Source organism: Prionailurus bengalensis, chromosome A2, assembly GCF_016509475.1.
Source record: "Prionailurus bengalensis isolate Pbe53 chromosome A2, Fcat_Pben_1.1_paternal_pri, whole genome shotgun sequence".
NCBI classification, from domain to species: Eukaryota; Metazoa; Chordata; class Mammalia; order Carnivora; family Felidae; genus Prionailurus; species Prionailurus bengalensis.
Window position 1 is genome coordinate 4,296,964 of NC_057348.1, and position 13,681 is coordinate 4,310,644.

Genomic DNA, 13,681 nt, shown 5'->3' on the forward strand with positions numbered 1-13,681 from the left:
CATGAGGCCCACTAAAGTGGCCATGTTGCCTCGGGACGCAGAGGAAGACGGGCACAGGGGAGAGGTGGGGACAGAGGCTGGGTTGCATCTGTGGTCTCCGTTCCCTAGTAAGACAACATGGGGCGCCAGTGTGACAAAATGTTCCCAGCTGTTCATTCCGGGTGTTTGTTACAACAGTCTCTGTAACGCCCCGAATCATTGAGAATGTCTCAAAACCGATCCTTCGACTGAAAACCAAAGCAAGACTACAAGTTCCTTAGCACTCGCTAAGCTCTCAGAAGCTCTGCCAACAAGGTCCTAAAGGGTAGGGCACCGGTCCCTCTGTCCAGCCTGTCAGATGCACCGAGAAGCGGGGGGCTACTGACAGCCCCTCACGCCACCACCTAAGGGCCAGGAGGCCCAGAGGAGCCAGACACCCCCCACCAGGCCCGCCGCACCTGTAACACGTTGCTCTCCGCTTCCTCCCCGGTGATGACTTCCACTTTTTCCAGCAAACACTTCCGGGCTGTTGCCTTGGTGTAGGCGGCTGCCGACTCGGCCAGGGACTCTGAAATGTTATTGGCTAAACGACATTGACTATTTATTTGCTGGGGGTGTGTGTGTGTGTGTGTGTGTGTGTGTGTGTGTGTGTGCGTGCGTACCTCACAGGAGACAAAACAAAACAAAAGGTCCCGGCTCCAGACCCGGAGCGGACCTCTGAGACAGGGCGGTCTGGCCCTGGGAGCCTGCAGGGCGACCACCTAGGAGCCAGCTGCCAGCACGGCTGCAGACCTCCCGCTGCCGGTTCCCCAGCACAGGGCAGGACGGTGAGGCTCTTCCCACACAGCACTGGAGACTCCCTCTGCCCCCCACCCCAGGGCAAGGAGAAAGAAGGGGACAACCACCTCTACGACCCTCTCCCCCAGAGGCACCACGCACGGCCATAACCTTGTGGTTTCAGGACGACCGTGTCCCCTCTCCGCTAGCTGAAAACCAGCACCACGCCGTGCTTTAGACTCTGTCCCAGCGGTCAGTTCACGTGAGGCTACTGCCGCTGCAGTGAGCTGGGGCCCCCGTCCCTCCCGGGCAGGGGCTTGGATGGACGGTGCCCTGTCCCTCGGTACCCTTCCCACGAGGCCGCAGGGCTGCAGCCTACCTTTCTCGGGGGTGGCCTCCTGGGACGAGGACTCGGACCCGGATTCAGCAGCTGCGTTTTCTCTGTTGGCATCTGAACTGACTTCATTTAACTTGGGGGGGCTCTGCAGGGCACACGAAAGCATACGGGTCGGGGCGCGTGTCTGGGTGCTCCCGGGGGCCAGCCGCTGTGGATCAGGAAACCTCTCTGCCGGGATGGCGGCTCTTGGCACTTTTCCTGCCAGGCAGAGGGCTTTGCTCTGCAGACGGCTTCTCCTTCACAGTTTTGGGGATCCACCCAGACCCGGCAGATGAGACTAGAAACCCCCTCCCCAGGGGGTGGGTTCCAACCTGGGGCCCCATCTCCACACAACGATCCTTGAGCATCACTGGGTAAAATCTGGCAGAAAGTACCCTCACGATACAGGCAGCTTGCCCTGTCCCCTTGTACGCTGTAGGCGAACCGTGCACTCTGGTCCCCAAGTGAGGCCTCCCCTGATGTGTCAGGGAGGTGTGTACCACCAGGTGACAGTCACCTTGGCTCGAGCTGCTCATCTGTGTAGGAGGCAGCTCTTGGCTTGGACTATTTCACTATAACAGAAAAAGGATAGTAGTGATGCTCGAGAAAAGCAGCAGGAGGCTCCTTAACATAACGGGGACACAGGCAAAGGCGGAAGTGACGAGGTGGGACAAGACAGCTCCCTAAACATGCTCACGATGGATGCGGTGGGGAAGGAAAGAGAAGGGAACAAAAATCAGGAAGCAGGTAAACTCTTCTGGAACCCCATCTCAAGCCGGCCAGGCTTTCTGGGACGGGGAGGCAGCCTGAAGGCACCCAAGAGCCTTGGACCTGCTGCGTGCAGGACACACGTGGGACACCGCAGGGGCCCAAGGCCACCTCACCAGACCCCCTCCTCCATGCTGCAGCCTCGTGGTCTGGGAGGGGAGCTGAACTCCCTCGGCTCCAGAGGTGGCTCCAAAAGCACGTGGCTAAGGACTCTGGTCCGATGGTGGTCACCGTAGCCGGCCTCGGCCAGGAAGAAGCATGGCCCCTGACTTGAGGGGAAGCCTGTCTTAGGACAAGGCTGAGCTGGCCGGCAGGGAGGAAAGGACCCTCAAGACAGGGTCCTGAGGAGCCTGGTGGTGCACCGCCCCCGCCCCCCCAAGCCTGAGCTGGGCCTTTCTCCTGCGACCGAACACATCCTCATTTCACAGGAAGACGAGGTGGCAGCCGCGCTCACACGTCCCTCGCCTGGTGCCCCAGGAGGAACGGTCCCCACAGGGCCACTCACCAGCACGCGCTCGCTCATGTTCTGGCCAAACACGAATTTGTTGCTGGCGGTGTCGGCACTGTTGGTCGAGTTGTCTAAACTGAAGAGAAGACAAGCCGTGGGTGTGGGGCAGCCAACGGGAGCGGGGCAGGCAGGTGGGCACTGGCGCGGGCTGCACACGCACGGGCACAGCAGGAATGGGTGAGAAAGCCTGGTGTAGGCCCCGTTCAGCCTTCCCTGTGGGGGACGGGCCCAGCACGTAGGGCTCACAAGCTTCCAGGCTGGGCTGTACCAGACGGTAAACACACCCCCGCAGCTCCGCTCCCATTTCCAAGTATCCACTTCGTGTGGGCACCTTCGCCCCACGGCCACCTTCCCTGACCCCTGGAGGTGGGCGTCACCCTCGGGGTGCATGAGGACACCGCCTCCGAGAGGCTGACCACAGAGGTCAGACCAGGAGCCACCCACTTCCCGGAAGGAACTCGCCCGTCCCTGGCAGCAGCCGCCCCCGTGAGTCACTGCAGCTCTGTGAGCCCCGTCCCCTGGCCTGCACAAAGGAGGTGACACCTCCCACCCTTGGGCTGCTGGTAGGTGACACGGGATGACCTCGGAGCTGCCCTCACCATCACATTTCATCCAGTTTATGATGTCCCAGTTGTAAGTGCGCCCCAATTTGGGAAATGCTGCAGTGCCCAAAAAATGGGTCTTTAAAAAAATATCTGATGCTGGGGCGCCTGTGTGGCTCAGTCCGTTAAGCGCCTGACTTCGGCTCAGGTCATAAACCCGTGGTTCGTGAGCTTGACCCCCGCATCGGGCTCTGTGCTGATGGCTCGGAGCCTGGAGCCTGCCTCGGATTCATGTCTCCCTCCTTCTCTGTCTCTGTCCCTCCCCACCCTCCCACTCTGTCCCTCTCTCTCGCTCTCAAAAATAAAGATTAAAAAATTTAAGAAACCATACGTGATGCACTTTGTTCCTTCCCATCTCTCACTCTGTCCCCCCTCTCTCAAAAATAAATAAAGATTAAAAAAAAAAATTTAAAAACAACATCTGATGCACTTTGTTAATCAGGGTCCAGGCAGCCAAGTGCGACGTCACCACCATTCATGCCAGGCCTCTCCAACATCCGAGCCCATGTTCTATTTGCTCTTCTGGCCTGTCTCCCAGGCAGGGACACGCTTTCCTTCGGAAACACCCGTGGGGCCCCCAGGCCATTAGTGAGCACTGCTACCAGCAGTGTTCACCAGCGGCGAGCTCGGATCCAGTGGAAGGGTTCCCACAGGCCGGAACCTGGTGGGTAACAGGCAAAGCAGACACTGGCCTCCTGGGTTCTGCTCTGGGCATGAGATCCGGGTGATCGAGATCCCTCTGAGGGCCGAGCAAAACTTGGATCCTGCCTTGTGTGTCTGTCGAAGCACAGCACCCTGGCCCCTGCAGAGCCGTGCCCAGAGCGGGAATAAAGGGAGAAGCTGGGGGTGTGTGTCTAGGATTCTGGTAAAATCCACCCCCCCCGCTCCTTCCTGCCCCTGGTGCTGTCTCCTGTCTGGGTCCCCAGTGATGGGCGATGGAGGACCACAGGCCCCTCTTGCAGCTGGGCACAGGCCCAAGACACACACCTGGAGCTGATATACTGAAGGAAATAGTTGGTCGCAGTCGGCGTTTCTGAACTGGGATGTCCGGCATTCTCCATGTCAGCCACTTCAGTGTTCTCGTGTATTAACTGGGAAACAGAGAGGCACAGTTACAAGTCGGAGACCTGCCTGCTCTGGCCTCTACAGCTCAGCCTGTCTGTACAACCCTTAGGCCACATGGTACATTTCCAGGACACAAATCCTATAGTGCACAGGTGTGAGGGCGTGTGTGTGTGTGTGTGTGGACATACCAGGAGTGGGGCTGTAATCAATGTCTCCATTTCTACTTTTAACGGTGAAGATATAAAACACAGTCCATAAGGCATGAGAGAGCTTTTTCTTTTTTGTTAAAAAACCAAACCGTCAAGCTGGCATCTTGTTGGCATTTTCAACAATGCTTCTGTAATGCGACCACAGTAGACTTACAAATCTGATACCTTCAGGGGTGTATTATAAATGTAATAAAAGCATCGTTTCTTGAGGGCTCCTCTAATCTAAGTGCTGTGCCAGCTGTGTTAAACAGCTCATTGAATGGGACCCTCCTGCGACCCCACCCCTGAGAGATGGGCATTCTCAGCCTCATTCTATGGCCGGGAAAGCAGAGACTCAGTGGTGTCCAGAAGTCACCCCCACTGAGAAGCTGGCATTTTAACTGAGACCACGGATCGCAGGAGCCCCGGGCCTCCAGAAGAGAAAGCCCCGCCCCAATTTCAAGCAGCCGTCCCCCTAAACCCTAGGAACAGACTCAACCTGACAGCCCAGGCCAGACCACTGCCCCCAGCACAGGGGATCTCCAGGCCCTTCTTTCTCCTGCTTCCTTCTCCCTGGAGTGAGCAGCCTCCAGGGACTCATTATTTTGGATAAAGCCATGCAACAGCAACACTACTCTTCACCTCTGGGCATCTGGGTTTCTCCTGGGCAGTGAGTACCAAAGCAGAAAGCGGGCGGCAGAACCCAAAGTTCTCTATGCACCCGAGAGACTTGGGTTTCCTTATTTCAGGGCTTCTCCCTGTCATCATCCTCGACGTCGGGGCAGGACCCCTCTGTGGGGAAGCCGCCCTGGACCCTGTGGGGGGCTGGGCAGCATCCCTCGCCTCCACCCACTGGATGGCAGTAATACCTATGCCTTAGTCGTGACAACCACAAACGTCCCCAGACATAGCCACTGATGTGGTCTCTCAGGCTTCTAAAGGAGCTCCTGCCGATGAGCTGCTGGAAATGGCCCAGAAGGACACTCTGTCCCTGTGGCCGGACAGGCACTGCTGCCCAGTCTGGTCTCCCAGAGCGTCAGCACACGGGGTCCAGAGCCCAGTCCCCTGCCACTGCCAGATGCTCTCCCCCCGACTCAAAATCCCCTAGACCAACAGGCCCTGGGGCAGCCAGGAGGAGACAGATGCCGTTGCCTCCTAGGGGAGAGAAAACAGTTACCTTTCCGTCTGCCCTCCTTTAAAAAAAGAAGGTAATGCTTCTCAGTTAGGGGTGACTTAATCCCACAGGGAACACTCGACACTACTGGGGGACACTTTTGGTTGCCATACTGGGGGGAGGAGTATATGCCTGGCGCCTAGAGGGCAGGGACCAGGGATGCCGCTCAACGCCCCAGGACCGGCCTCCAGCAACTCAGAACGAAGCGAAGCGGTCTAAGTGCTGCTTTGTGCCCAGAGAAGCCCTCGAGGCAGGCGACAGCAGCCTCTCTGGCGATGTGGAAAGGACCGGTCACGTGGTCTCCTTTGCCTCGAAAGCGTCGGTTCTCAGGGACGGGCAGGCTCGGCTGCCTCCCTGTCCGCTGCTCCCAGGAGAACAAGGGGCCCGCCGCGGAGGGTGCGGTGTGGAAGGCGTGTAAAGCAGGAAGCTGCTGGACACGCCGAGAGCCACAGGAGTAGCCCGCGACGCACTGTGTGCACCTCCTCGCCCTTCTGACGGGAAAGAGGAGCCAGGCGGACCGACCCGAGCACAAGCACTCACACACCTTGACTCTGTCCCTCAGGTTCTGTCCGAACACAAACGCCTGCTGTACAGCCCGCTCTGCTTTCTCACAGTCCTCCCCGGTACCGCTAGGCTCATTCTTCTGGGGGTCTTTGTCCTAGAGGCACAAACAAGACAACCGAGAAGAGGCGACAGGTTAGCCCCAATGAGCAAAACGGGCCCTCTCACGCCTCACGTGCTTGCTGTCTTCTCTGGCGGGGTCCCTGGGCGTCCGGGCCACCTCAGTGTCCCCCGGGCTCGCAGCAGACTTGCAGGAGACTTACTGGGCTGCTGCCCCGGCCACCGCGTTTCCAAGTGGTGGCAGGTGGCAGCGACGGTTCCTAATGTTAACCCTGCAAAGTGCGGCTGGAAGGCGGGGGGCCGAGGGACGTTCTAACACTGAATCGCAGATGACGCTTTTCACCGCTTGGGCTCCAACATCCACCCGGACGGGGCGTGGGGGAGGCGGCGGGTGTAGAGGCCGGGGCGGCAGCTCTGCCGCGGACACGGGAGCACACGCGCGGGGCGGCTAAGCGTGTGGCGGGCCGGGCGCTGCTGCAGCCGGACCGCAAGGCCGCCCCCCGCCAGCCGCAGGTGCAAGCTCTTCGTCCCGGATCCTCATCGAGCAGCTGCTGCGTGACGCTACTGGGCACAAACGCCCTCGGCCCGCCCGATCCCAGAACCCTGGGCTCCGTTGCAAAAAAGAAAGAAAGGTGTCTGAGCTGCCTCCCCAGGCACATTTCTCCAGTTAGCACGGGGCCGTGTATCGAATCCCTAGGTTGCTCAGCTGTGGAAGCAGGGAGGGGAGACATCTCTTCATGTACAACGGCACGAGGCTCCATCAGTGACGGCCGTTCCTCTGGCCCCAGGGACTCCTCAGAGGCCCGCCCGCCACCCGCGGCTGGGCGGGACTCAGCCTGGGCAGGCGGGACTCTGGAACTGCACGCGGACCATCATCGGCATTCTGGCAACTACTGGCATCGGTGGCTGCTGTGTGCACACGCTGCCAAGCTAATCCAGAAGCCTCCACGCGGGCCAGCCCTGGCTCTGCTCGGGGCAGGGAACCGCCCACACGCTCGGCGAAGCTCCCCGCCCAGCACGGACGCACCTCAGGCGCTCGCGCCTCATCAGACGGACTTCTCCGCGCGGGGGTGTCGGGCGATGTGGCCGTCGTGGCCCCCGTGCAGTCTGCTGGGATGCTGAGCCCGTTGGTGCCGCTGCTGGGGACTGTGGGAGAGAAGGACAGCATGGGGTCACGGGAGTGCGGTACGGCTTCTTGCGCCCCTGTCACCATCTAGACCAACAGGGTCACTTCTCCTTTGTAAAGAACAGGATCTGGCGTCACCACTGAAAATCACAAATGCTTACAGAAAAACAAACCCAGAACTAAAACCTCACGGGAATGAGAATATCTTACGGCTTATTCTACAAAGAACCGTATGAATTTTCAGCATACTTAGAAACAACACTGCTAATTATGGGAAAAAAAAAAACAAAAAAAAAATACACGTTGAAGGAACAATTAGGAGTTTTATAAAATAAGTTTTACTTGAAACATCTTTGTTGGGGCGCCTGGGTGGCTCAGCTGGTTAAGCATCCGACTTCGGCTCAGGTCATCATCTCACAGTTCGTGAGTTCGAGCCCCGCGTCGGGCTCTGTGATGACAGCTCAGAGCCTGGAGCCTGTTTCGGATTCTGTGTCTCCCTCTCTGACCCTCCCCCGTTCACGCTCTCTCTCTGTCTCAAAAATAAATAAACGTTAAAAAAGAAAAATTAAAACGAAACATCTTTGTTCCCTGCATCTTTGCCCTTGAAATAGTTGAGATCATTGAGATCATTGAGATCACGCGCAGCTTTAACTCTGGCTGATTCTTCAGCATCATGTAAAAAAGCCTTCCCACTGAAACTCTTCAGAAATATTAACTATTTCCCTCACGGGGGATGTTGGATTGCTTCTGATGAGGAATTTTTAAATTACAGGGAAAGACCAAGAGGAAGACAAGAAAAGCTCATTAGTATTAATAAATTAAGGGTTAACTGCAAACCACCACCGTGTGGAGATGGTGGGAACGCGGCCGACGAGTTAGGTCTTCCGGCTGGCACGTGACCAAAATGACACGAGTTTCTCAAACACACGGGGCTGAGTTCTGCCTGCAAACATGCTGGGCTGAATCTCAGACGCCTGGGAGCGGGCCAGCTTGTAGAAGCCAGTGCGTGCACAAAGCGCATCTTAACCGGCTGTCACCGTGGCCCAGTGCTGCACGGAGACGGCATCTCTCTCTGTCTTCCCTGAGCTCACCGAGGATTTAAAGGATCGTTTCCCCAGCACTCTCTCTGTTCCGGAGCGCATTCAACACATATGGCTGAAGTCCCCTCGCTGGAGACACAGCTGCCCCCGGCGCATCTCAGGAACGCTCTACACCCCACCGTGCGAGCCCGTGTGCCAGGCCGTTTCTTACCGGTCTGTGACAGTGCCTTTGGCTGCGGGGCCTGCAACACTGCCGGGCGAAGCACACTCCGCTGTTGCTCCTTGGGTTTCTGGCTCGGCAGACCTGAGAACAGAGGATGGCTTGCCCGGGGCCCTCGGTCTTCATGGGCAGAAACGCACACCCCTGCAACGGCTCTCAGGGGGCTTTACAGAAATTAATCCGGTGAGTACAGTAATGTTACGGGGGAAGCACGGGACAGCTGTCCTCAAGTGCTGGGCTAAAAGTGCCAAGCAGAGATGGTGAAGTAGAGCGGAGAGCCGCAGACAGGCCCCCAGGGTTTAGGACTCTGCTCAGGCTCACATAAAAATACCCTTGCACCTGCTTTTCAAAATGCCACACTGAGAAAACCCTTCTGCCAAACACAAATTGGGCAGGAGCCACAAGAGAATGCTTCCAATTCCGCACCACTGCCAGGCCCTGTTCCCCAGCAGCAGGCCACTGGCTCGTGGCCACTCCGCTGATTGGGGTGACTCTGTGGCACTCTGGGGCTGGGACGCTCTGGAGACACAGCCTGAACCGACAGAGCAAACGCGGGCCGCAGAGCCTCAATGTCCCACACCGAGCCAAGTCCACTCCCTCACCACCCACCCCCCTCAGGGTGGCAGAGGGCTGCCAGGTGGGAGAATCTCTCCTGATCTGATGGGCTCTTTAGAGTGACTTGTCAATGCTCATGCACCAGGGAACTGAGGAGACCTGGAGCGCGGGCTGAGCCTGGAGCACACCAGCTGGGCTGCCTCAGGCAGCCACGCAAACAGAGGCTGCACAGAGGTGGGAAGGGTGTGAGAAAGGCCCTCTACTGTCCTCAAAGGCGGGCACCTACCTGCGCTGGGTGCCTGGCCGTGGATCAGTGTTGGTGGCTTCAACCGGAACCCACTGCTCTTTTCCTCTACAAGCACAAGACAAGAGGTAAAAAGCAGGACTGCTTAGGGGCTGGGGATGGCAGCGAAGCTGAGACGGTCAAGGGCAGGGGAAGACCGTGGTCTGGGCTTCAGTGGCCATGAGCCTGGAGAACCCGGGAAATGTTTCCAAACTAAAACAGAAACGCAGAAGCCCGGTCCAACCACCAAGGTCATAAGGCAGCAGCTTGGACAAGGAGGAGGCAGGGGGCCGCAGGAGTGCTGACTCCAGGTCGCGTACTGCCAATGAAAGACTGGGGGCTGTTGGAGGTGCGAGACAAAAGTGCCAGTGCGTGCACAGCTGGTCCATGCCTGGGCCACCTCACCCGGCAGCTTGCCAGGAGCTGTGCTGGGTTCACAGGCCCTGGAGAATGTCAGGGAGTCACCCAATCAGGGTCTCTAGGACCGGTCTCCCTTTCTTAGACCCGTCTCTCTGTCTTGTCAGAGAATGCCTGTGTAATCAGGAGAAGCCTCTGCACCACCAGCAGATGTCTGGGAAATGAGACACGTTTTCTGTGGTGAAAGATCAAAGGTGGCAGACAGCAGGCTCGCTCTCTTTCCAGATGTGTCTGGAGAACTTCACCTCGTCGCTTCCTGAGAACACTGGAAGGCCCAGGAGAAGGAAGGGGAAGGAAGCAGGGCGACGGCTCAAAGCCTGATTTCAGCTGGGCCACTGGTCCATACAAATCCCTTAATCTGTGCGTGCTGTGGACTTGGCCTATCTCCTAAGGGGTGGGGAGGGGGGACGGTCTGATGTGCTTGACAGGAAGGATCAGCATGAAGGTCTGTCCCTGGGGCAGCACAGGGATGACAGCATTCGGGGCTACCGGAGGCAGCCTTGCTTTTGTGCTAAGGTCCAACTCATCAGAAGAAACCCTTGTCAAGTTGCAGGGAACGAGATCAATACACAAAAATCAGTTGCGTGAATCTATGCCCTAGCAACAAATAATCCGAAGACAAAGTTGAGGAAACAGTTCCATTTACAATAGCACCAAAGAGAATAATACGTGGGAAAAAATTTAACAAATGAAAACTACAAAACATCATTGGAAGAAAGTAAAGACAAACAAATGGAAAGAGGTCTTAGAAGGTCACACAGTGTGTGATTCTATTTATATGAATCATCCAGAACAGGCAAATCCATGGAGACAGAAAGTGGATTCTTGGTTGCCAGGGGCTGGGGGAGAGGGTGATGAGTGCTGACGGGGTCGGGGTTTCTTTTCGGGGTGATGGAATGACCTAAAATTAATTTAATTATGGCGATGGCTGCTTAACTCTGTGGATACACTAAAAACCAACCAACTCTACACTAGAACACCAAAAATGCCTTACCAGAGCAAACTTTTAGGCATAAAACAAAGTCAAATCAGAATTCTGAACGGAGCAGGAAAGCCTTCTTTCTGCTGTCTGCACGTGGGTGAGCCAAACTGCTCTCCTTGGGCAAAAACAGGATTAAAAAACTCTCGCTGCTAGCTGGTATGAAGGAGTTGAGTCCGCCAGGCTTCCAAGAGCCTGTGTTAGTGGAGCTGGGGTCGCGCCCGTAAGAGAGAGGTCATAAAAACCACCCTCCCGAGATTCAGACACCCCCAGATGCGGGGGAAGACAAGCTGCCAGATGTTTCTTTTTAGAAGGGAAATACTCAAACACATTCCCAAAGCTCAGTATCATTCATAAGATGACTGGCAATTTACAAACATTAAGGAAAAACTAAGACGAAGTTCACAATTGAGGTAATTCTTAAAAGCCCTTATAGCTGGCTTTGCAATGCTTCCACTGTGGCCCCTGATCAATCTCTACCTCTCTGCTCTGTGTAGAGCAACGGTGGCAGCATGCGACCCTTGCCACTAGCTGAGGACGACCAGCGGGGGCACAGGTGCGGATGATCGCCGTCACCTAGCATCGCGGCACCGGGCCTTGCACCCGGACCACCTAGCAGACTCACAAGAAATCACACTGAATGCTGCAGCGAGCGGACGACACACAGGCAAAGCAAGCCACGCCTGTAATGGCAACCAAGGACTGGGGACAGAAGGAGCCCAAGGCAGCAGGGAGGTGTGCTCACAGGGAGGGGCTCACGGGCCCCATCTCCACCAAAACAGACGTGCTCTCTGTTCGTGGCTTCAAGAAACTCCCTTTTCCTGCGACATGGTCAGGGCACAATGAAGAGGTGTGGCCTGTCTGATGAGCCAGAGCCCTGGCACACGTGGCAGGGTCACTGGCGTCCAAGAGCGACTGCACCGGGGGCACGCTCGTGCCCCTCTGTGAGCTCACTGGGCGGACAGGTTGCTCCCTCTGAAGCAGTCTCTGCCCTCCTCCGATCACATTTAAAGCAAGCAGGGCTCTTTGCGGGTGCTTTCCGCCCTGCCTCGGGAAGACCCCAAGTGACAGGTGAGGGAAGCAACACTCACCCCTGAGGGAACTTGAACTTGGTGTGTGCCAGAGGAACAGGCAGCCTGGTGGGGGCCGGGCAGGGGCAGGTGGGAGGGTGCTTGGCACGTGCAGGGTATAAGAACGCGCACTGCAGGTGAAGGCAGCAGGTCTCTTACTGTCAGAAAGAGGGAGGCGCATCTGGCTGGCTCAGTCAGGCTGAGCGTCTGATGTTGGTTTCGGCTCAGGTGATGACGATCTCACGGTTCGTGGATTTGAACCCCGCATCGGGCTCCACATTGTCAGTGTGGAGCCTGCTTGGGATTCTCTCTCTCCCTCTGTCTCTGACCCTCCCCAGCTCATGCTTCTGTCTCAAAATAAATACATAAACTTAGAGGAAAAAAAAGAAAGAAAGAAAGAAAGAGGGAGAAATTCAAAGCAAGGAGGTTCAGATGAACCCTGTTGGTGCTGGACTGGAAGTACACGTGAGCCTGGGGCTACCCTCACACGCGGACAGATACAAAGAAACGTGTGTACGGGTACACACGTGCGTGCACGCAAGTACGGGTACGTGTCCCCGTCTCTGGGCACCGAGGAGGCCCAGGCGCAGTGACAGTCCAGGGGCGGTGAGCTTGCTGAGACCCAGATTTTGGTTTCTGGAGACCACGCTCCCTCCACTAAGGGCCCCTCTGAGAAAAACAGACATGATGACGGGCCTGGAGCCTCTCTCGTTAGGACAGAAAGAAAGCACTTAAAAGAATAACGCGTCATGGCAAAATGACACAGGAACCCGTGTGATGCGACTCCCGCTGGCCAAATCTGGGATGGTTAAATTCTGCACTAAGAATGACAGGCTGTAACTGGCTGCCTAAAACAGGAATCCACGCGCCCACCTTGAGGTACAGGATCACAAAGGACTAAGCGGACAGAAGGGAAAGCCCTCTTCTACAGGAGAGCACCACCTGAACGTACCAGCAACAACGAAGGCAGAAAATCCCGCCGTGATCGGTCATCAGAGGAATGACTAACCCGAGCAAGGGAACACGAGTGGATGCTGATGCTGGAGGGGAAAAGTGGCGGGGGGGGTGGGCTTCCCCAGGGTCTCAGAGCGTCTCTCTGGAAAAAAGGGGGTGACCTCACAGAGCAGAAACGGACAGAACCCACTGTGACCAAGAGGGCAAAATCAGCCCCACTGGTAGCAGGGCTGGGGCGCCGGGCAGAACACAGCTTCGCTCCTGTGCTATTCTAGCCCCAGACGCACCACCTGGGTGGGATCGCCAGGAATCCCTGGGCGAACCCAGACAGAAAAACTCCTTCAAAATAATGGGCTTGTCGTCTTCTCGGCCATAAACGTCAAGGGAAGAATGAGGCAGTATTCCAGATGGAAAGAGAGAGACGTGGTGCACGATCTCTGGATTTGGTCCCTCTGCTATGAAGGACATCACTGGGGCGACTGGGGAAAATCAAATGCGCAAAGGGATATAGAAGCACTTTATAAAATTCTTCCCTAAGTTTAAAATCTGCACCCCCCCCCCCCCCCCCCGATTAAAGCTAAAAACCAAAAGAAAGGCAGGCAGGCAAGGTCAGAGGAGGCCTGCTCTGTGGGACCGACGTGCAAGTCTCATATGACTCCACCCTGCATCAGGTAGCAGGAAGCGAAGCTGCATCAGGGCGCCTCGGCAGGCCTGGGAACCCCCTTTTCTCAGGGTGGCCCTGCCGTCGATGCTGCAGAATGAAGGTTTTGTGGGGGGAAAGAAGAGAGCGAGGCCACCACTCACAGACCTCACGAGGGGCTGTGAGATTTGTGATGGAAATCGCCAGCTCCACGCGATCTAGACACTCGGCTTTGGGGACTGACAGCCTGGCCCAGAGGCTCACCGCGGCTAACGTCGCCCCTACCATTCACAGCGTTCTTGCTAAGCGAGCACTCCAGACGCTCCCAAGGACGCTTAG

General features: G+C 56.8%; 1 protein-coding gene across 9 annotated transcripts in view; it reads right to left on the reverse strand.

Moving 5' to 3' along the window:
• The window catches only part of RANBP3 (RAN binding protein 3), a 54,797-nt gene that overhangs the window by 4,863 nt on the left and 36,253 nt on the right, over nucleotides 1-13,681 (reverse strand). For 5 of the 9 annotated variants that reach the window (XM_043586333.1, XM_043586327.1, XM_043586331.1 and 2 more), the window contains 8 exons: nucleotides 9,286-9,351; nucleotides 8,436-8,528; nucleotides 7,086-7,204; nucleotides 5,982-6,095; nucleotides 3,998-4,101; nucleotides 2,406-2,484; nucleotides 1,136-1,238; nucleotides 438-562 (listed from right to left, as the gene is read on the reverse strand). In XM_043586333.1, the coding sequence (XP_043442268.1) occupies nucleotides 438-562; nucleotides 1,136-1,238; nucleotides 2,406-2,484; nucleotides 3,998-4,101; nucleotides 5,982-6,095; nucleotides 7,086-7,204; nucleotides 8,436-8,528; nucleotides 9,286-9,351 (803 nt within the window). The remainder of the gene's footprint in view (nucleotides 1-437; nucleotides 563-1,135; nucleotides 1,239-2,405; nucleotides 2,485-3,997; nucleotides 4,102-5,981; nucleotides 6,096-7,085; nucleotides 7,205-8,435; nucleotides 8,529-9,285; nucleotides 9,352-13,681) is intronic. The other 4 variants (XM_043586328.1, XM_043586330.1, XM_043586336.1 and 1 more) reach the window with 1 other exon arrangement.